The sequence below is a fragment of the Pteropus medius genome, unplaced genomic scaffold (assembly GCF_902729225.1).
Source record: "Pteropus medius unplaced genomic scaffold, Ma_sr-lr_union100, whole genome shotgun sequence".
Classification (NCBI taxonomy): Eukaryota; Metazoa; Chordata; class Mammalia; order Chiroptera; family Pteropodidae; genus Pteropus; species Pteropus medius.
In genome coordinates, this window is record NW_024342473.1 from 13,787,090 (window position 1) to 13,808,098 (window position 21,009).

Below are 21,009 nucleotides of genomic sequence, written 5' to 3' on the forward strand. Positions count from 1 at the left end.
GGAGTTTAAGGAGCAGTTAAGATAGTTCCTTTAAGAAGTTTGTCAGCCTCTCGGGAAGGATGCGAATGAACCTTTATTGGTCTGAGACAGTGATATTCTAACCCACTTTACAGCCAAAACTTGGAAATGTTGGAAAATTGACTTTCGTATCCAAAATTCAAATGTCTGAGCTTCCCTTTCTATACTAAGTAAGTAGAAAAGCTTTGTAGATAGAAATGAACTGAATGAAATTTGAAATAAGTTTATAATTACTATTTTGGGATATTTTTACATTCACATATAAACTACACTTCTCCCTCTGCTGCTAATTAACTCTGTGATATCCGTCCAATATTAACTTCTCTGGGCCTCACTTTCCTTATTTCAGCAACAAAGAGAGCTGGGTTGGGGAGTCCTAGTCAACTGAGGAAAGGAACATGTGGGCAGGAGTTGAACGTAACAGTGGCACCTGTCTTCAAAGACCACCAGCATATTCTGATATCCTGTCTGGGAATCCTTCCTGCCTTTCAAATTCTTGCTTTCTAAAGAAGCATAAAAACAATTCTATTCATCATCTGCAAATTGTAACATTATAAAGTAAAACTGTATATTATTTCAATTGTACTATCCCGCTCTTTTATCTTGATATTTGTTATGTATATATTTGTATCAGAAAATATTTTCTGGTTTACAGGAATAAAGTGACTCTGAGTGGTGAAGAAGAAATGAGTTTTATTTTCATTTCGGTAATTAAAACCTTGGGTTGATAAAAGAAAATGTAATGTGTTTTTTAAATAAATTTCTTTGGAGTATTTCCATCATTGTTTTTTCTCTTTTAGCTTTCTCGAATGGAATATGTACACTCAAAGAATCTAATTTACCGAGATGTCAAGCCAGAGAACTTCCTGATTGGCCGCCAAGGCAATAAAAAAGAGCATGTTATACACATTATAGATTTTGGACTGGCCAAGGAATACATTGACCCTGAAACCAAAAAACACATACCATATAGGGAGCACAAAAGTTTAACTGGAACTGCAAGATATATGTCTATCAACACGCATCTTGGCAAAGGTGTGTTTATTTTCTGCTCCTCAAAAGGACAGGTTGTTAAAACAACTTTTTATTCTAATAACACTTTTGTCCCCACTGTGCATTACAACTTGCGATCTTTATTGCTTCACAGGTAAGTAATTTTTATACTTGAAAACAGTATGGTAAGTTAGTGACTTTCCTGAATATTCGATTGACAACTTGAGGATTTTAATTCTTTATGCAGTTGACTCTTGAATAATACAGGGTTGAACTGTGCAAATCCACTTATATGTGGATTTTTTTCAACGAACATTGTAAATATATCTTCTTTACGGTTTTCTTAACATTTTCTTTTCCTCTGTTTGCTTTATTGTAAGAATACAATATCTAATATTTATAACATACAAAATACGTGTTAATTGACTTTATGTTACCAGTAAGGCTTCCAGTCAACAGTATGCTATTAGTAGTTAAGTTTTGGGGAGTCAGTTATATGCTGATTTTCGACTGTGCAGCGCAGGCCGCAGACCCTCCTAACTCCCATGTTGTTCGAAGGTCAACTGTACTGTGTTTCCAAAGCTTAGTTTCTTAGCAGTGTGCGTACTTGAATTATTAAAGTCATAGCATTTTATTAAGTTTAGTGATGAGTTTGGTATGAATGACCTCATATATGACATCAGGCTGGTATCTGCTTTGAGGAAGAGCACCTCACTAAAATATGAACCAGGCTGCTGTTCACTGTGCATAATTCCATGAATAATTCTTTAAGGAAGAACCTATATCTTACTCAGTGAAAATATATTTGCTTTTTCATGTCTTACATTTTATTCAGGATAGATGGTTTGCACAAGTATTGCAAGAAGCTCTAATAAAGGCAGAAGGCCTTGTTAGAGGAACTAGTCCCAAGGAGACTGTTGCAGGAGAAGCCTTAAGAACAGTGGAAAGTCAAGTAGGCAGGGCCCTGGGCCCTTTGCCAGCTTCTCCAGAAAAGCTTCCCTGTGTTTCTGTTTTATATATTGGTCTTTCATGGAAGATTCTATTTGGAGAAAAGTTTCCAAGGTGATTGAAAAAATATATTTGAAAATTATCATCCTAGAGAATAGCCATGTAAACAGAATATTATCAGGTTCCATAATCCTAGACATAGCTAATTGTATCACTTGTTTGAACATTAACAACTGTCATACACTAGTAAGTATTTTAAAGACTAGTAGCTACGAAGTTGCCTCATTGAGTAAACTGCACAGCTATTCAGATAATGACTCTAGTATTAGTGAAGAATAAAAATGACATGACAAAGTAGTGTGATATAACTTGAGTTGAAATCATGAATGCTGTCAGAATTTTGTCCGTAACCACATGGAAATCCTCACTTAACCAAGTGTAATACTTTAAAATTAGACTAGAAGGTCTTCTGCTACTTATTATCAGTGTTACTTTGGACAAGTTACTTAATCTTCCTGAAACTTATCTGTAAAATGAAAGTAATATTTCATAAGGGTATTCTGAGGATTAAATAGGTGATATATGTAACACAGGTCTCTTGGATAGTGCTCAGTAGTCCCTTCCTTTTTACAAGGAGATAGACTGTGTTGTAAAAAGTCATAATTGCTTGGTTTAACTGACAGGCTCTAGAAATTGTTGTTCCAGTGCCTGCTTTCTGGGCTCAGCAATTTGTATTCTAATTTTATTATTATTGTCAAGAAAAACAAAGACAAAGGATGGGTACCTGTGTTATGCCTGTATAGGTACAGTGTGATGGTCAAGAAAAAGGGATGCAAATCCTGGCATTTTCACTTAAAGCGATGTGATTTTGGTCCAATAACCTTCCCTCAGCCTCAGATATCTATGAAGTAGGTATAGTAAGAGTACTTCATATCATAGAGTTCTGTGAGATAATGCGTATAAGTGTTTAGCATAGTGCCTGATACTAGTAAAGATTCTATAATGGTAATTATCATTTATTCAACAGACTGTTTTAAGCATCTACTGTTGTCGGACTGGGTCCCTTCATTTCTTGGTGTAGCCATTTCTGCCAGAACTTTGAGTTTATCTCCAAACTTGGACTTCCTAGTTAAAAGTTTTCGGGTCACATCCAACTTGTCACCATATTTTGTTCTCTCAGTGTTACAGAGAATACATAAAGATGGTTGTCAGATGTCCTTTAAACTCTGGTTAGAGTCTCAAACCAGAGAAGTTTCCATAGGAACTCTTAATTCTATTGGGTTTTAAATGTGTAGCATCCTTTATGTTGTAATGGAGAACGAGGGAAGTGAATCTTCAGATGACTTGGAGAGCATTACCTATTAATTTTGTGAGGGAAGAGAACAAGGGACATGTCTCCTAAACCTGACATTATCACATCCCATTAAGTATTCTTTAATGGCTGAAATTAGGGTGAGAACACAGGGTCACCTAGCCCCTTTCCTACAACAAAATATATCTGACTTAAAATCAGGGATGTGATGCATGTAAACCAAGCACATCTTTTCGGTTGGTTGAAGGCAAGCCTTTATGGTGTGAAAGAATTTTGTGTCCTACTGGTCTCATTGGTATTGAAACCTTCTTTGAAAGTGACAATGTCTTGCATGAATAAACAAGAACATGTAGAAATATTGATTCGAACAAATGTGGAATGTTCAAAGAAATTTGGAAATAAAGCATGGCTCTTGTTTTTACTTTTTTTTTTCTTGAAAGGCCCTAATAGCTTAAATTATTATAGGTTATTTGAGAACTGGAAAATGACTTTTCAGATTACTTAAATCAACCACTTTATTTTCAGATGAAGAAACTTAGGCCCTAAGTAGGTGACTTGGCCATGCTTAATTCCACATGGATTAAATTAATGGAAAGGATGGGTCAAGATCTAGATGACCTGACTCCAGAACCATTGTTTTTCCTGTCATCCCATATTCCACAGCTATTTTTCATGGTTCTCAGTATTTGAAAGTTATTTTGTTACTTATTCCAGTGGGCTTAAATGTGTTTGTTATTTTTTTGGTTTTTTATTTTTAAAAAATCTTTTGTAATGGCTTTTTGCTCTGAAGAGAAGTTGCCTTTTTTTGCAGAGCCGATGAATATTGAAAATGTGGAGAGTTTCGCCCTCTAGTGCTCAACTAGCCAAAATGCAACCATTTGTCCGGTGAATTTTTTGTTACCAAGGGGCCTCTTGTTACAGGAGGTGGATATAAAAATGGAGAGGTGATGAGTAGGTGTGATGTAGTGTGAAAAACTGCAGGGTGCGGTTTCTCTATCTGCCCTGCTTTGTGGGAGACCTCAATTCACCCTACTTGTTCTTTCTTTTTTTGTGTATCTTTAAACTCTGTTAAACTGTATTTGTCTAATGACTTTGTTTTCAATCACGTATAAAATTTATTGCAACCACCTTCAGGCAAGCCATGTAGACAGAAGCTTCTGATCTTGCTGTTTTATTTTATCCTTTTTAAGAGTATTTCAGTTGACTTGCATCAACTCAATTTTATATTACTTATGTATCTTGTCAGGGTGCCTCCGCTTTCCTCTAGTGACCACCTTTGCAAAAATCTTCAAACTGCAATTTAGAAGGTTGTCTTCTTTGTTCATTTATCCTGTAGAGTACTATTCACTCTTTTTCATGCAAATTACCCAAAATTGGTGGCAGCAGTTAAACACGTTGTGCTTTTGTATTTTGAGTTCAGTTGAGTAGCTTTCCCTGCCTCCCTGACTCTTAAGTTTTATTTTCTGCACAATGAAAGCACAGCTGAGTTTAAGGTAGCCCCTTAGTCTTGCTTCTGTCATTTCTTTTGATAAAGCCCTAAACTTGATTCTGAAAAATAAATACATAAAATGCCTGAGTTGAACCGTAATCGGCAAATCAGAAATGGAGGCATGTACTATTTATATTCAGTCTGACAACCAAAGGAAGTATAGGATTTTTTTTTCATCTTTCCAGTTGAAAGAGAAACCCAGCAACTTGTTTTATATGATAAGCTCCCAGAATACAGGGATCCTGTTTTATGTGCCCATAAAGGGCACCTTAGTAATAAATTTCAAATCTTTCTTAAGGTGGCTATGGAACATGGTACACATGGAATGGAGCCGAGAGATTATCATTGATGTTTGCTTATATCAAATTAAGTTTTGATATTAGTTTTTATTCATTTTTTATGACTAATGAAAAACACCAGCCATGTATACTAGGCATTCTGCAGCTCGTGCCTTCGCAGTCCTAGCCAGAGTGGATTGTTTGAACAGCTTCAGCTGCTTAATCTGCTGCTCGCTTTCCCTGATGTAATTGTCACCCATATGTAGGAAATAATGTTTCATTTAAATGATCTTACTTTCAAGAAGGTGACAGCATTGAGCGAGGGGTGGTTAATCACCATTTACTGATTTGAACTTGGTTTTAGTTTAGGGTTTACTCTTTTCACTTGGTATTTACTTGCCAGTGTTAGATCAAGGCAAAGGAGGTACACATTGGTTTTGGTTTGATCTAAAGTACTATCCCTGGTTTAGATATACAAAGAATTAGTAAGCAACACCTTTCCAGAGCAGAAGGGTTTTTGAAAGGACAGCTTGGTTTTGAGCTTCTTTCTGCTTTAATAACTTCAAATGTAATGTGTGATCTGTCTTCCCTTTTAGAGCAAAGCCGGCGGGATGATTTGGAAGCCCTAGGCCATATGTTCATGTATTTCCTTCGAGGCAGCCTGCCCTGGCAAGGACTCAAGGTATCCTTGAAAGTGCTCAGCGGAGGGCTTTCTTTGAATTCTCAGTTGTTACTGAAGGGGTTGCTGACTTGATGTCTGCAAGAAGCACGAAGTGGAAGATTGGTTACAGAGATGAGAAGCAAGAACTACTTAGATTAGTTTATATTGTAAATGCTCATCTGGGCTTTGGAAGCTCTGTTTTGCTGCATTTGTCTTCTTCCCTTTCTGAATCCTTCTTCCTTGTTTTTGGATTTTCCGTGATCTCCCCCCTGGTTCCCTCCCAGCCTTGGCAGTACTGCTTTTCTCTCTGTCAGTATTCCTCCTCCACTACCATTATGTAGCAGGATGAGTGTTCCCAGTGTGTTGGGGAATTTCTGGAACAAATTGATGTCAGCAGCTGCTACACATTTTACCAGCAAGACCAGCAGGGCTGGGTGTGCCCCTAAGGTGAAGCAGGAAATATTTGTTCATCCTGTTGAGGCTAAGTGCCCACCTGGATTAAAATGAAAATCCAGGCTTAACATTGCTATTCAAGTATTTTATTGAATAAATGCCTATGCAGACAATAGCCATTCCTTGTGAAACATGTAGGTTAAATAGACTTCCTTAGGTAGGTATTAGTATAGTACATTCATGTCAAAGTCAACTATTAATTATAATTATAACCATTGTAATTTTCTCTGTGCCTTTGACTGATAGACTAGGAAATGGTAAGCTTCTAACTCATTCTAAGTCGCATTAGATAGTTAAATGTGAGACATATTTTTGAGCTGTAATTTATTTTAACATGTTAGTGTGGAAAGAAACTTAATTCATAGTTTTGGGTACTCCTATACTACCCAGCCTCTCCAGATGGGTGGAATAGAATGATTATCTTTGCTGTCCTCTCTAGGACATTGTCCTGAAAAGTAAGGCTTCTGTCCCTTCCCTTTGGGAAGATTTTATTTCTTTCCCTTTAAATTTCTCTCTTAACATCTCCACGATCTTCTCCTAGTCATATATATCTTGTCGTTGATATTGACAGTTGTCAAATAGTTTCACATTCTCTTTGCTCATTATATAGCCAGTGTATTCACGTATATATTATTAATCGCTTGAAACTTTTTTTACGGTCCATGAATTGTATTAGTGGTAGTTGTAGATCTAAAATTTCTCCAACTCACTTTAGAACATTGTTGCTTAAAACTGGGTGCAGCAGGCTAGGTAGAGCCTCAAGGGAATCCCTTAAGACCACATTGTTGGTCCAAGCTTCAGAAGCCCTCTTTTTACAGTCATGAGCAAACCGGATTTGGCTGCTACAAGCCACTGACGTATATCAAACCTGTCTGTTAGTCATGCCTATATCATAGATAACATTTAGATAACATTTTTCTCTCTGGAACCACATTGTGGAAGGGCACTTTTTTTTTTTTTAATTGTTCTTTTTTCTATTCAACTTCACAATAAATATGTTGTGGAGCCATCTATCTGTCCCCACTTGGGTTAGCAATATTTTTAATCTTATGGAGTTTTCTAAAAAGGGGAAAGCTAAATCTCTTTTTGAACCCCCGTGGCCGTGGGAGATTACTAAGCTGCTACAATTTTGAAAATATTGCTACATGATATTTTTATTTTCTTATCCTAGCCATTTGTCTCATTACATTTGATGGCATTTATCTTAGACTACCAAATATGTTTGCAAGAAAAGTTTTCTAGAGCAGGGCAGATGTATTGTACATATCTAAACACATCATCTCTACTACATTTCTTATTTGTTAGTGTTAGAGAGAAAAACAATTGAGATTGTTTAACAAATCCTCCCAGTTTTATTGAAACACTCATTGTGTCCCCAAACATACAGGACCTCCCATATTTAGCTCTCTTTCCAAATAACTCTCTCTCTTTACTCTCTACAGGCTGATACATTAAAAGAGAGATATCAAAAAATTGGTGACACCAAAAGGAATACTCCCATTGAAGCTCTCTGTGAAAACTTTCCAGGTAGGGTACAAAAAGGACACCCCAGCCAGTGCTACTAAAGCTTTGAAGTAGGTGAAGGCCATGACTTGATACCTTTAGATAAGGTGCTCTCCAGAAAACTTACATTTCCCTTTATTGTTATTTAGATCAAGACAGGTTTTGTCACTTTTATTTGGTCCATAAAGAAGACACCAGTGTCAAATAGTCTGTGCAGTATTCCTTGCTTGGCCCCAAGTTTCTCCCAGTGGGAAGCATTCAGCTAATGAGCATGGCCTTTGACCTCTTTCCTCACAGAGGAGATGGCAACTTACCTGCGATATGTCAGGCGGTTAGACTTCTTTGAAAAACCTGACTATGAGTATTTACGGACCCTCTTCACAGACCTCTTTGAAAGGAAAGGCTATACCTTTGACTACGCCTACGATTGGGTCGGGAGGCCTATTGTGAGTATCCACTTTGCTCCTCTTCACCTCAGACCAGCACTGCCTCACCCCTTCACTCGTCAGACTTTCTGCTTAAAGCAATGGAGAAGGACATACCTTTGACTGTAGACTACACTTACCAACCTTTTCAGGTGATGCCTTAGGTTTCTCTTACTAGAATTAGGAAGCAGGAGTAACTCCCTTTATGTGTTTTTAAGATTATGACCAGTATGTCCTAAGATACCAGAATTCAAGCCAGTTTTTAAAAAGTTTCATTTGTATGATCCAGAAGCTTGTGCTAAATAGACAGTTAAGGTGCTTGACTTCAGTAGGGGTGGAGCCCAGCACCACAGGAAGCTTTTGAATTTGCTCTTCTAGCCAGGGGTCCACAGGGCCTGAGAGCGTGCTAACAGACATCACCATAGGATTTTTTTTTTTTTTTTTTTAATTTTCAAAGGTAAACTATTGAAGACAAAGCTGCCTCCCTTTTGGAGATAAGCAAACTGAGAAGACAGGAAGACTTGAAACTTCCCTTGGTGGCTGAAAATAATAATTACTATCCTATTAGAATTAGAATGATGCTGTCCTTTGCAGAGGCATTAGGTTAGACTTGTTTTCCGCATTTGACTTTTTGTTTTATTTGTCCAGCCTACTCCAGTAGGGTCAGTTCATGTAGATTCTGGTGCATCTGCAATAACTCGAGAAAGCCACACACACAGGGATCGGCCATCACAACAGCCTCTACGAAATCAGGTATGTGTTGGACTTTCATTGTTTCAGACTTTCCCTTTATTTGTGGCTAATGTTAAAACCCAAATTCTTTAGCTTCTCTGCTTAAGTGTATATATTCAAATTAAAGAAAAAGCGCTTGCCATTTCTCACTGATGTGACGTGGCATTCTAGCAACCCTCAGGGTTTGTGTAATGGCACTGAGATGTAGCCAGGTGCCTTACATGAAGCATCTACTCTAGAGGATCTTTACCTGTCAGAGTCTGTTGGCTGAAGGGACCTATGGGCGTATAGGATGTATAGGCTAGTTCACTTTGGGTCTCATCTGCAGTCCAGTGTGCAGCTTTTACCAATGCTGGTTTTTCCTTGCTCATTAGAATGGGTGGGTAATTTGGACTTAGAGCTCACCTGGGCATGAACTGGCACCTCCACTCTACCTCTGTCCCTGTATTCAGCTTAACTCTAGAGCCGGCCAAGATCTGAGATGGACTTGCAATGAAGACTCAAATTTGCTTTAGGCCACTTCAGAGAAGGCCATGTCATTCGTCCTTCATGTTTATGGTTTGGGAAACTGGTGGTCTGGATGAGAGGCTTCTCTCAGCCTAAAGACAGAAGAGGCAAACACATACAAAAAACCAAATCTGACAACATTAAAAGAAAAGAGTAACTGATTGAGTAGTGAATATTATGATTTGTACTTTTATATCATAACATATTGCTTAGAGCAAAATGAGGATCCAATAGATAAATAAGCAAAGAATAATAAACAGATAAACATATACATATGTGCTTGCATGCACACACACACAATTATTATCACCTATCAAATGAGCTTGTTCTCCCTCACCCCGATCTCATTTTTGTATATAGAAGTACACATACACACATATTTACAGGACGTACACAAATGTAGAAAGACTCACCAATAAGTACATACCCTTGGTAAAATGTGTAGCTTGGCAGGTAAGAAAGCATGTAAAGGAAGGAAATCTTATATATTAGATAGTAGATAAAAGAGAGGGCAGATAGGCAAAAAGATGGGATTTAGCAGACTACACTAATAGGGTCCATAGTTACAGGCTTTAATCAAAGTAGATGGCTAAGAATTATAATTTCACTGACTTCTGATCTGAAAGTGGAATAGTGTCACTTTCTGCAGTTGCTCTCTCCTACACTCTCATACATTTCTCTTGACTTTGCAAATTCTTATAAGTTCTCTAGAAAGTAATTAGATAAAGCTACTCCTCTCTGATAAAATAATCTTACTTCTTGGAATCAATCATAATAAAATAACCCAAGATATAGATTTTAAGTGATCTGTGTAAAACTGCCACAATGTTCTTTATGTAGCCAAGTTTTAGAAATGCCCCACGTATCCAGTTATAAGGGTATAGTTATGGATTCATAACCTTTATTGAATAAACTGGGTTGTAATACAATGAATTGTAATCCATTTATCCAGTGGAATGTTATGTAGCCACTTCGAAGAATATTTAGGAAAAATTGTAGCAACCTAAAAGTGTTTATGGTTTTTATAGTGAGGAAATCACAGTACAAAATTAGAAATACTTCATGATTTCCCCTCAGGGAAGGGAAGATGAGACAATCAGTGGGAGGAGATAATGCCAAAGTATTAACATACGTAATGTTGGAAGAGGGTATTTCATTTCTGAAACTTGGCTACATAAAGGACATTGTGACAGTTTTACACAGATAACTTAAAATCTATATCTTGGGTTGTTTTATTATGATTATGGGTAATATTTTTTCAAACTATTCTATAATGAAGTTATATTACCTTATAGTGAAAAATGCATTTAAATAGAAAATGGTATATGGAAAAATAAATTAAGTAGTCAGTAAAATCTAATCAGCATATCTGCCTACTCATGTTTTTTGGAATATTTTAAAGCCCAAACATGTTTTTTTTAGTTTCCCTGGTCTTTTCTGCTTCAGCGAATTCATAATCAGTGCTGCTGTTTTGAATGGATTTTTAAAAATATGGTGGCGGGGGGGGAGTGATTGAAAACTAAATTGCCAGAGGAGTATAAGAGGTCATACTTAGTACCTGAGTAAAGTACAGTGAATTTCAACGTACTTTTAAGTGAAAGGTCATTAAATTAGTATATATAATTAGGAAATCTCATCTGAAAGGCAGTAAGCTTCCCTTTAAACAGTTGAATCTTGAAGATCTCTCTGATTTTTTTTTTCCTTTTAGGATTTTTAGTATCCCATGGCTGCTAAAGGACTGAAATTCCCCCACATTAATGCAAATTTTACACCCCCCTCCCAACAGGATTCTGAATCCTTGCTGGGTAGGATTCTTTCTGCCCTATGCATGGTGGGTAAATGGATTTCTAGTGTCTCTTCAACCTCTACACTGTTTATTAGTCTATAGTCTCATTGCTTTTGTTCCATCTTTAAGGTTGTTTTCTTTTGCTCTTTTTTTTTAAGAAAAATTGCAGCTAAATATGTCCCTTTTATGACTAAAGATTGAAAGCAGTATGATTCTTTTAGACTAATTTTTTTTTTTCATTTTGAAATCAGCAAAAGAAGAAAGTAACTTCTCTCTGTGAGAGAGATTGAAAGATATTTACTTTGGTGACCATTAACATTTTTTTAGGAACTTTGACTCTGTAAATCTATCTGAGAGCCTACTGTGTGAAAGTAGGGACACAAAGGTAAGTAAGGAGTCCTTGTCCTCTAAGAACCGACTAGCAGATAAGCTAAGTAGCCAGATAACTATAACACAAGGCAGAACAGATCAGCCTCCCAAGTCACAAATCATTATCATCGGGGACTAGAGAAAGGAGACATTTCCTCCCTCTAGTCTGAGCATGACAAAGAGTTTCATGAAAGAAGCTGTATTTGAAATGTTCTTAGAAGAATTAAGTGGGAATGAAAGAGGCATTCCAAGCAAAAAGGAAATATGAGCAACAACAAATTATCTAGTTCCATTTTGCTAAAATATATGGTGTGAATAAAGACCAGAATAGGAAAATAGGTTGGAGCCATTTAATGAAGCTCCTGGAATGCTGGGCTGGAGAATTGGTATTTAATTTCAGCAGGGAATAGGTACCAAAGGTTTTTGAACAGAGGGATGATATGATCAAAACTTTGCCTTAGATATTTTGGCACAGCAGGTAGCAGTAGTCTGGCAGCTAGCCTATAGACCAATAAGAAGACAGTGAGTTCCCTTGAGAGATAAAGGGGACTTTGGTGGACTTTGGTGGACTGAAAATGAAATAGAATTGAAAAATGATACAGGGATATTAATCTACCAGAATTGGCAGCCCACATGTATGCCGGGGTTGAGGGAGAAAGATGAATCAAAGCTGTTGCTGAGGTTTTAAGCCTGGATAATTAGGAGGCTGATGGTACTCTTAGTAGAGATGGGAAAGTTGGGGAAGGAGCTTATTTGGAGTTTGAATTTAGGCATCTTGAATTTTAAATACAGCATATTCCAGCTAAAGATGGCTAGCAGGCGGAGGATGGCTCTCAAAAGAAAAACAGACAGATATTTATTTGGAAATCAAGGCATGGACATGACATTGATGATACTTGTCCAAAGACTCTCCTATTTCTAGGTAAATCTGCCCTTTGATTGTATGGTAGAGGAGTAAGCATGGGTATTAACAGGCTCTGTTTAGTCCCATACTTAGAGTAGGAAGAGAAAGAAGAGAAGCTCAGAACTTGATTTTAGCTTACCCTAAGAGTTTGGCCATAGGACATTTAACCTTTTGGGGCCTTAGCTTTCTCAAATGTAAGCTTTGTTTTGTTTACTGTTGTAGCTCTAACACATACAACAATGTCTGGAGTAGTAGGCACTTGATAAATAATTGTTTGAATGAATAAATGAATTAATCTGTCAAGTGAGGAGCATAGATAAAACCAGATGTTTGTTTAAAATAATAGATTTTTATTTAACCTTCCATGAAAAATAAATTTCAAACTTTTCTTCTTACTTGTTTTCTATTTCTACAGAGAGCTATTCTGCCTCATTTGGCAGCCAGAATAGAGCTGGATTGTCTGTTCAAGGGGAAAGGTGTAAAAAAACACAGCAGGCTCTTGCTGGTCTAGAGTGTAGGTATATTGAATTGAGTACTATTTGGTTCCTAGATGCAATCATAGGTACCAAATATAGTTTCCATTTAAACTCACCTTTATCGGATCTGTCTTTTAAAACTATTTTAATACCAAATGCTTAAGAACAATTTTTTGAACATTGATTTTACCTAGCTAGGAAACTGTTATTAAATCATGAGTTTGGATGAAGTAAATATTCCTAAAAGCTAGATCCATTCAGAAAGACCCCAATGGGTTAAATCTTGTCTGTCATTTTACCCTTGGTACTTGTCCTTTCCCAGTTCTAAGATGGTGAGTCTTTTCAGGGCTTTGGTTCCCTCTAAAGAACTCTGTGTTACCATCCCTCAGGAAGGGGATGAAAACATTAATAGTTTTGCCTGTTTCTACCTGGTAAAGCTTCCCTTGCATTTTCTGATGGCCTTTGATTAGGAAGTCTGCCCTACTGGAATCCAGAGATCTAATATTGGCGTGCAGTATATTGTACTGTTGCAGGTTTTGTTCAGTGTGGTTGTTCAACATACTAAATATAGAATATTGCATTGGCCAGGATGTATATGCAGCAGCACACTTCCTGCCCTTTCAGAACTTTAAGTCTAAGCTGGCGACAATCCTTAGGTAAATGCTACACAGGCATATACTTCCATGATTCAGCCATCTTAATAGTTTCCTTTTTCTCTCATTGACTCTTTTTATTTGTAGGTTTTCTGTGGGCATATGAAGAAGGAGTACTTGGCCTAGAAGTTTAGGGGAAACAGATCTGATTTGAAGTTGGAAAGAGTCCCGTTGGCCATTAAGTACTATTAAACCATTAAGTACTATTAAACTCTACCAGACCAGGGTATCCTACTCCTAGTAATATTGAATCCCATAATAATACTTATTTGTTTTTATATGCACAGCATATGTTTAAGGAAATGAATTTATTCTCTGTAATTTTTTACTAGATGAACTGTTTACTTGCAAATTCTCCAGTCTGGCTAGACAGGAAAATATGAATCAAGGATCAGTAAAGCTGATCCCTCCATCTTCCCAGAAGAACCATATTTAAACTAACTCAGTACCTTATAAACAGACAAGAAATATATAACAAAACCTAAAAGAGTCAAATCATATTGAGTTCTAAAGATGTGCCCACAGTAAAAGAGTGGTTCAGATTTGTTTGTTTGTTTGTATCTAGACTCCAAGGGATTAGATTTAGGGAATATATAGCCTTAGAAGAAAGATGTTTTAGTGCTGTGGTGCTTTCTGAACGAAGCTTGTTATAAGCATAGCTTTTCCAAAGGGGAAGTTAAGCTAGATTGCTAAGTAGCCAAGATGGTCAGAGATCTTCATATAAAAAATATCTTTAGTACTTTTTAAAAGTCTGGTAGCCTTAAAAACAAACAAACAAACAAACAAAAACCCAATTTTTCTGTTCCCTTTTATAGAATGGTGCTTCATTTTCAGCCAGGTTCAGAGTTTGCTAGCTGAAGGAGCACATGTGTTCATTCAGAAGTAACTTGCCCCTTTCTGACCTGTGTGTAATTTTCTAACTTGCCGCCTGCTGTCTAGCAGGAGCTCAGGTGTGGAAAGTGCACTCGCCCTGCCACCCTCCAGCATAGAGCTCAATGCGGAATAAGACTGTCCCTCCTCATTTCTGGGATCTTAACTCCAGGGGGGAAACAAGCAAATGCAAAACTGAAATACAATCTTTTTCTTAGTTTCTTACCTTTTTATCACCTAGTCCCTGCTGCTTACCTTTGCTCTTAATTCTCTGTTCCATACTAAAATTTTTCTCTGTGTGCATTCTTCAGTATTTTGTATTGCAGCAAACACCCTGTGTTCTGAGGCACCTCCTTGTAGGAAGGTAATTCTGGAGTAATCCTGCCTAGATAAATCATTCCCCAGGGGAGGTGTCTTATGCCATTTGAGTAATAATAGGGCAGAGTTTGAGTAGAGGATTTCAGACCTCTAGGATGGTTCCTGTGATTTTTCAGAGTTTCACTAAATTGATACTCTCAGCTCTGTGGGCCTGCATAGCATGGAGCTTGGTAATAATCCCTTCCAGATTCTTATCAGTGATTTTCAAACATCCCTGATACATGATCAAGTATATAGAATACAAGAAGTCACTTTTAGCACATGTGACAGGTTATATGGAATAACTCCTGTCTGGCATAGGAAAATTGGTTCTATTTCATGGGCTTAATAGAAGGAAGTTCTAATTTTGTTAAAGTATATATTTCAATAACTGTGCCAGCTTTTTTTTCATTTCATATCTAAGGTTCATTATATCCTCAAAATTTCTTAAGATGTTTCCTTTATCATTCTTCCTGCCCCATTCTTACTTCTTCATCTTACACCCAACTACATTCAAAAATTTTTTATCTTGGAAGTGTGATAAGTCAGAATGGACTCTAGTGTATTCATTGCTAACCTTTGATACTATCCAGTCTCTATTATTGTTATAGTTGAAGACTATAATGAGGCCTGGAAGTCTGACATGAGAGACCATAATGTTCTGTATAAATGGCAACTTTTAAAGTATTTGGGGAGCCATAAAGTGAAATGGATAAAGTTCTTTGTGAATATAATCAACATTAAGTTTTTAAAATAACTTTGTATAAAGAATAGGATTTGGTGATTTGTTTGCTACAACTGAAGAAAGATGTTTACCTGCCTTTTGCTTCAGAACAGTAACTTATCTTCAGTAAGAATTCGAAATAATTTTCTAGCCATAGATGGGGTAGTATCTGAGGGGTTATCAGACTATATTTACCTGTCCTCTTATTAATGTTGTTCTCTTCACTGTTTGTCCATTAATACCTGCCAAATGACTGCTGAGATACTTGTTTCCTCTACCCTAGGCCTAGGTGCTGGGTTTGACTTTTTACACCAGGCTTCTGTGTTTTCCTCAAGTATTTTTTGTTAGCTTTGCCTTTGATTTATGCTATGTGGGATTACTGCTTCCTCGTTTCCACACTCACCTACTGGATAGTAAACCAAGCATTTCCACGCAGGTCATACAATCAAAACTGAAGATTGTAAAGTGTTCCCCCAAGGAATTCCCACTGCTTGAGATTCCTGCTTCTACCTTTGGGGATTTACACGCTCCAGGTGGACCTTTGCTTTTCAAGTAATGCAGAGGAATTGCCTTTGCTGAATGACTTTTCTACTCATGGATGCTCCTAATAGCCTTTTAGATAGACACTTGTGCATGAGTGATCTTTGAGAGAGAAGGGTTCACATGCCGATTTCCTCTACTAGTTTGCTTAGCATAACTAGTTCCTGTGCTGATCATGCCTAATCATAACCCCTGTGTACACAGCATTGCCTAGAATACCTTTCAGGGGAAGGTACACTAGCAGAATGCTGTAGTTGTCAACATTCCTTGGTTTGATCGAGCTCCTAGGCACTCAGTTGCTTTCTAAAACTGGCAAATGACCCTTTCTACTACATCAACTTTTAGGTGTAAGTGCAAGCCCTTAAATTCCAGAAAAGAATAGTCGTAGAGCTTATTAGCATCATGATGAAAAGTAATTCCTGAAATAATAAACCTAACAAACCAGGTTCACATTTGTCACTTAGTTTTATTGCTTTCAGTGGACATAGAAGGCATCGGAAGGTAGTTGTATGGTATAGTATTTTCTTCCTTTGTCACGGTGAAAGCATTTATGAAGCAATCAGGAATGTTAACATTTTTCTCTCTTTAAAAGATAAGTAGCACATTACTTGAGGATGGAGATGGAGTAACTTCTAGGCCTTTGAAAAAGTCTTGATGTTTTCATTAAAACAAAACTATTAGGACAAAAATCTCAATTCTTCCAACAAATTATTTATTTAGCTAGAATGAATATAAACAAGTGCACAGCCCTGTGAATCAGATAGTAGCATCAAACCAGACTTCTGAGATGTATTTCAGTAAAAATGGAAATAATAGTTGATCAACTGTCTAGGGTTTTGTTAAGCTTAAAAGTATGTGAGTGTTTTATGTGCATTTCTTGCCATTTAAAATTGTATCTGCTTTAAAAACAAAGGCAAAACAGCATTCATGAAAGAAGTAATTGCATTGAACACATATCATAGAACTCAACACCGAATAGCTTATAAATGTCTGGATATTTTTTAAGCATTTAAAGTTTTTGAGAACTTAACAGTTCTGTAGTTTAGGAGCTTAAATATTCTACTTAAATATTATAAAAAATAAAAAAGTCCTAGCAAGAGCTAAAGAGGCTATCACTAATAGATATCAGTTATAGATAGTACTTAATAATATTAGAACACATTTAGCCTTAAATCTATAGTAGTGAGAATAAATGAGATTAAGTGCTCTGAGAGTATGAATACTATTGATAAGTTATATAAAATTGTTATAATTATGTTATAAACCAGTCTTATTTTGGAACACATTTATCCTTAAATCTGTAGTAGTAAGAATAAATGAGATTAAGTGCTCTGAGGGTATGGATACTATCAATAAACTATATAAAATTGTTATGATTATGTTATAAACCAGTCTTATTTTGGAAAATGAAACATCTGAAATTCTGCTGGCAGAAATAATGGGAGGGAGATATTTTTGGGGTGGCTTTGATTCTCTCGAATGTGACTAGCAATATAAAATCAAACCCCTCTTTTGTAAGAGTATGTAGCAAGCAAGTTAATACAGCTGCCTTCTTAGAGAATATGCTCATTCCCTGAGGAACATCAGGAAACATGGCCAGGATCCTTTATAGTGCTGTTACCCATGCGACTTCATATTCCATTAATAAAGAAGATAAGTAAGTTGTAGCTGGTGCATGAGGCCTTTTTAAAAAAAAATAAGAAAGCCATTTTGGTGACTTATAGATGAGCATTAAACAACTCTTGTCAACAGAAGGGGGAGAGTGAACATGAAGCCTCAAACCACTTCTTCTTCACTCTTACTTTTTTTTTTTTTAATGAATACAACATTTATAGCTGTGAACATTTCTAAGATTTATAGCATCCTTACTGGTTTCATGCAGAGCAGCAATATCACATCCCAACCCCTGCTGCTGTTTATATCAGCAGCAATTAAAATTTGATTTACTAATCCCTCATTGCTGCCTCTCCAACGCCTCATTTTTCATTTTTATAGCGCCTTAGGACTGTTACAGCTGAGCATCATGATGTTAACACCTCCTTAGCCATCTGGTACGGGGAAGAGGCACCTAAACAGATTCTTCAGAACAAAAATCACATATGAGCAAGATCAGAATAGTGTGAGATCTAAAAAACAGGTAAAAAAGGAATGAAGAAAGCCTGACTGACAGCAAAGGTGAAAGCAGAACCCAAAAAGGGTTTGAATTGAAAGCCCTCCTTTTGCTGGCAAAAGATCTGCCTTTTGCTTTCTAGAAGAAATAATTCATAGTGGTTATATCTAAACGTTTTCTAAATCTGGACTAGCGGATGTTAGCTAGAGGAATCGGAAAACAATGTGGCCTTATTTTTTCCCCATCTTTTCATATTCTTGACCTATGAACCTGGTTTGAAGAGATACTTTGTTCATTCTTTTAACTAAGAAAGCATATTCCAGCCACTGCCCCTGCTCATTTCCTCTTAGTTGAAAGTCTCATGGAGGTTTATGTTGAGAGTAGTGGGCTCCCTATTTAAGGAAAAGGCATATTATCTTCATTCCTAATGCTAGGAATTTTCTGTCTGCTTAGATAGATCTTTAATCAGTAAAATGATTTGTGAGTATGATTGTTCCTTTGTTCAACAATCTTAACATTCTGAATTTGGTCTGCTTAGTAGCTACTGAAATTTTACTAATTTGGAAGCTAAACGGTGATTTTAGCCTTTGATGGCTTTTTTCCCTCTTTTGGTGATTTTTTTTTTCTTCTGTGTCTAGGTCAGGGTAGTGTGCTGTAGAATGTCATGTATTGGCTCATTAGGCTGAAATTAATGTAGCCAAGCTAACTTTTTCTCAGTGCTTTGCAGTGGTTGTTAATTTAAAATCCAAAATGAAAACAAAACCCTCAGGGACACTAATGTACTTGATTTTGTTATTGCTTGCTGTTGCTTCACCTTTCCTTCCATATCTTGCTCTCATGCTTCCTAATGCCTGAGCAGACTGCATCGTCAGAGCGCCGAGGAGAATGGGAAATCCAGCCCAGCCGGCAGACCAATACCTCGTACCTGACGTCTCACTTGGCTGCAGACCGCCATGGGGGATCAGTGCAGGTACTTACTGCCTTTATTGCCTTTTCCTGGCCTTTCCAGCTTGGCTGGTAGAATGTTGGCTTGCTCCGAAACTCAGGTTCCTTTAGAATAGAAACTTAGAGCAGGGTCGAGGTGCTCCTATAGATAACTGAATATCCATGTGCTGATTTTCTGCCTATGTGGACTTGTAAGCGTCACTTGTAGAAAGATTGCTGGTTTGTTGTCATTGACAAAGAAACGTTTCTGTAATTTCTGATACTGATTTCTACTTAAACTAGTCTTACAACTTTGATCCACTCATGATAAACCATAAAAATAATGTCAAGGTGGAAATGTGTTAGTGTCAAATCTGTGAATTGTAAAGACCTGGAATGTGTATAAAATTAAGTATTTTTTGACCAGAGGACTGCAGATGTAGCTCATTCCATGATGATATATGCCTTAGTGCATAAGGTGAGAATGTTAATTAGTTCAGGTCAACTGTTTCTGAGTAGGTACCCAAGAAGTTGGGCTATTTCTTTTTTCTGCTGGAATAAGTATGGTCTTAGAGAATTATTTCTGAAGTACTTGTGTCTCTTTTCTTGTATGTCACTGTTTTAATAATCTTAACATAAATATTTTTCTCATACTAGTAGGTGACACCACCATTTGAGGTATACAAGTGAACCTAGAACTACCAAACAGAAATTCCTATAAAGGGGTAGTCAAACCTTGTGCACATAGAAATGCATCTCAGTAGGTCTGGTTGTCTAGGTTATGCATTTACATGGAGTGATTCACTGAAGATCATGTTATTCACAGGAATTTGAGAGATAGCTTTGGCCCTGTAAAAACATCATAGGAACATCGAGGTAAAAATGATGGATTGAACACACAGATGTACTCTCACTCCTCCTGAAACAACACAAAAAGAATAGTAAAGAGATTTTTTAAAGGCATAAATCTATGTAAGGATGGAAAAAAACAAAAGAGGACACAACAGCAACAAAATGTTAGAAGCTGGAAAGTAGATGGGTAATTATTAAGTGACTTAGGAATCTCAAGAAAACTGAATCCTGAGCCAATAGAGAGGAAAGCTGAGACTCTATTTATACTGGGGAATCCTCAAAAGACTCAGAAGTTGGCATTCTGTAAGGTGTTAGGTGGGTGTGGAGGGCATGCGCTAAAATAAAGAAGATTGGTTAAAAGTCTGCTTAAGAAGCCAGAGATTCTAGATGTTCTCCTCCCTCCCCAGCAAAAGATATATTCTTTGGAAAAGGCAAAATAGAGGGTCACATTTGGGGGCAGAGTACTAGCCTGAAAAAAGGGAGATCAAATGAATGTATGCATATTGACTGCCTGCTTTCCCCATTTAGTGCTTCTGAATGCTGATAGCCAAGTAGGTACTTCCAGGCAGGAGTCTGAGTTGCTTCTGGGAAATCTGACCATTCCATAAAGAAAACATCTGAGCATACTGACAAGAGGGTTTCCCTAATGAAATGGCCCAACTAGGTCATTCTGCAGTGAGATCTGTACTTTAAAAGTCCCACCCCCGTACTCAAAGTGCCAATTAACTTTGCAATCTCCTGCTTTTAAATATGAGCAAACAAATCAAGGATTATCAGATTTCTGAGGAAAGCCTTTATTAAGAAAGAGACCAAAGCAAACAACAGCAACAAAAAATACCTCATTATTAATATCCTCAGAGACAGAAGATACTGCAACTCTGGAGCAAGGACAGGATGCTATTTTTAAAAAGGAACACTCTTAAGAACAAACAAACAAAATACTTGAAAAGTAAAAATGTAATAAAATTTTTTTTTTAATTTTAAACTCAATAGCTTAGAAGATAAAATTGTGAGGAAGTCTCCCAAAAAGTAAAGAGAGAGAGAGATGAAAATAGGAGAAAACAATATGAGATTTAAGGAGAGTCCAGGAGATCCAATTTCTAAATAATGGGAGTTCCAAAGAGC

General features: G+C 36.9%; 1 protein-coding gene across 10 annotated transcripts in view; it reads left to right on the plus strand.

Annotated features, from left to right (window-relative positions):
- Window positions 1–21,009, plus strand: part of CSNK1G1 (casein kinase 1 gamma 1) — a 146,833-nt gene that overhangs the window by 105,835 nt on the left and 19,989 nt on the right. For 7 of the 10 annotated variants that reach the window (XR_005653366.1, XM_039865319.1, XM_039865320.1 and 4 more), the window contains 6 exons: window positions 819–1,053; window positions 5,635–5,720; window positions 7,595–7,679; window positions 7,953–8,101; window positions 8,729–8,833; window positions 18,968–19,078. Coding sequence is in view for 8 of the 10 variants with exons in the window: in XM_039865319.1 (XP_039721253.1) it covers window positions 819–1,053; window positions 5,635–5,720; window positions 7,595–7,679; window positions 7,953–8,101; window positions 8,729–8,833; window positions 18,968–19,078 (771 nt within the window). In the remaining 2 variants the exon portion in view is untranslated. Of the gene's footprint in view, window positions 1–818; window positions 1,054–5,634; window positions 5,721–7,594; window positions 7,680–7,952; window positions 8,102–8,728; window positions 8,834–17,993; window positions 18,136–18,967; window positions 19,079–21,009 lie in introns of those variants that run through there. The other 3 variants (XR_005653367.1, XM_039865321.1, XM_039865322.1) reach the window with 2 other exon arrangements.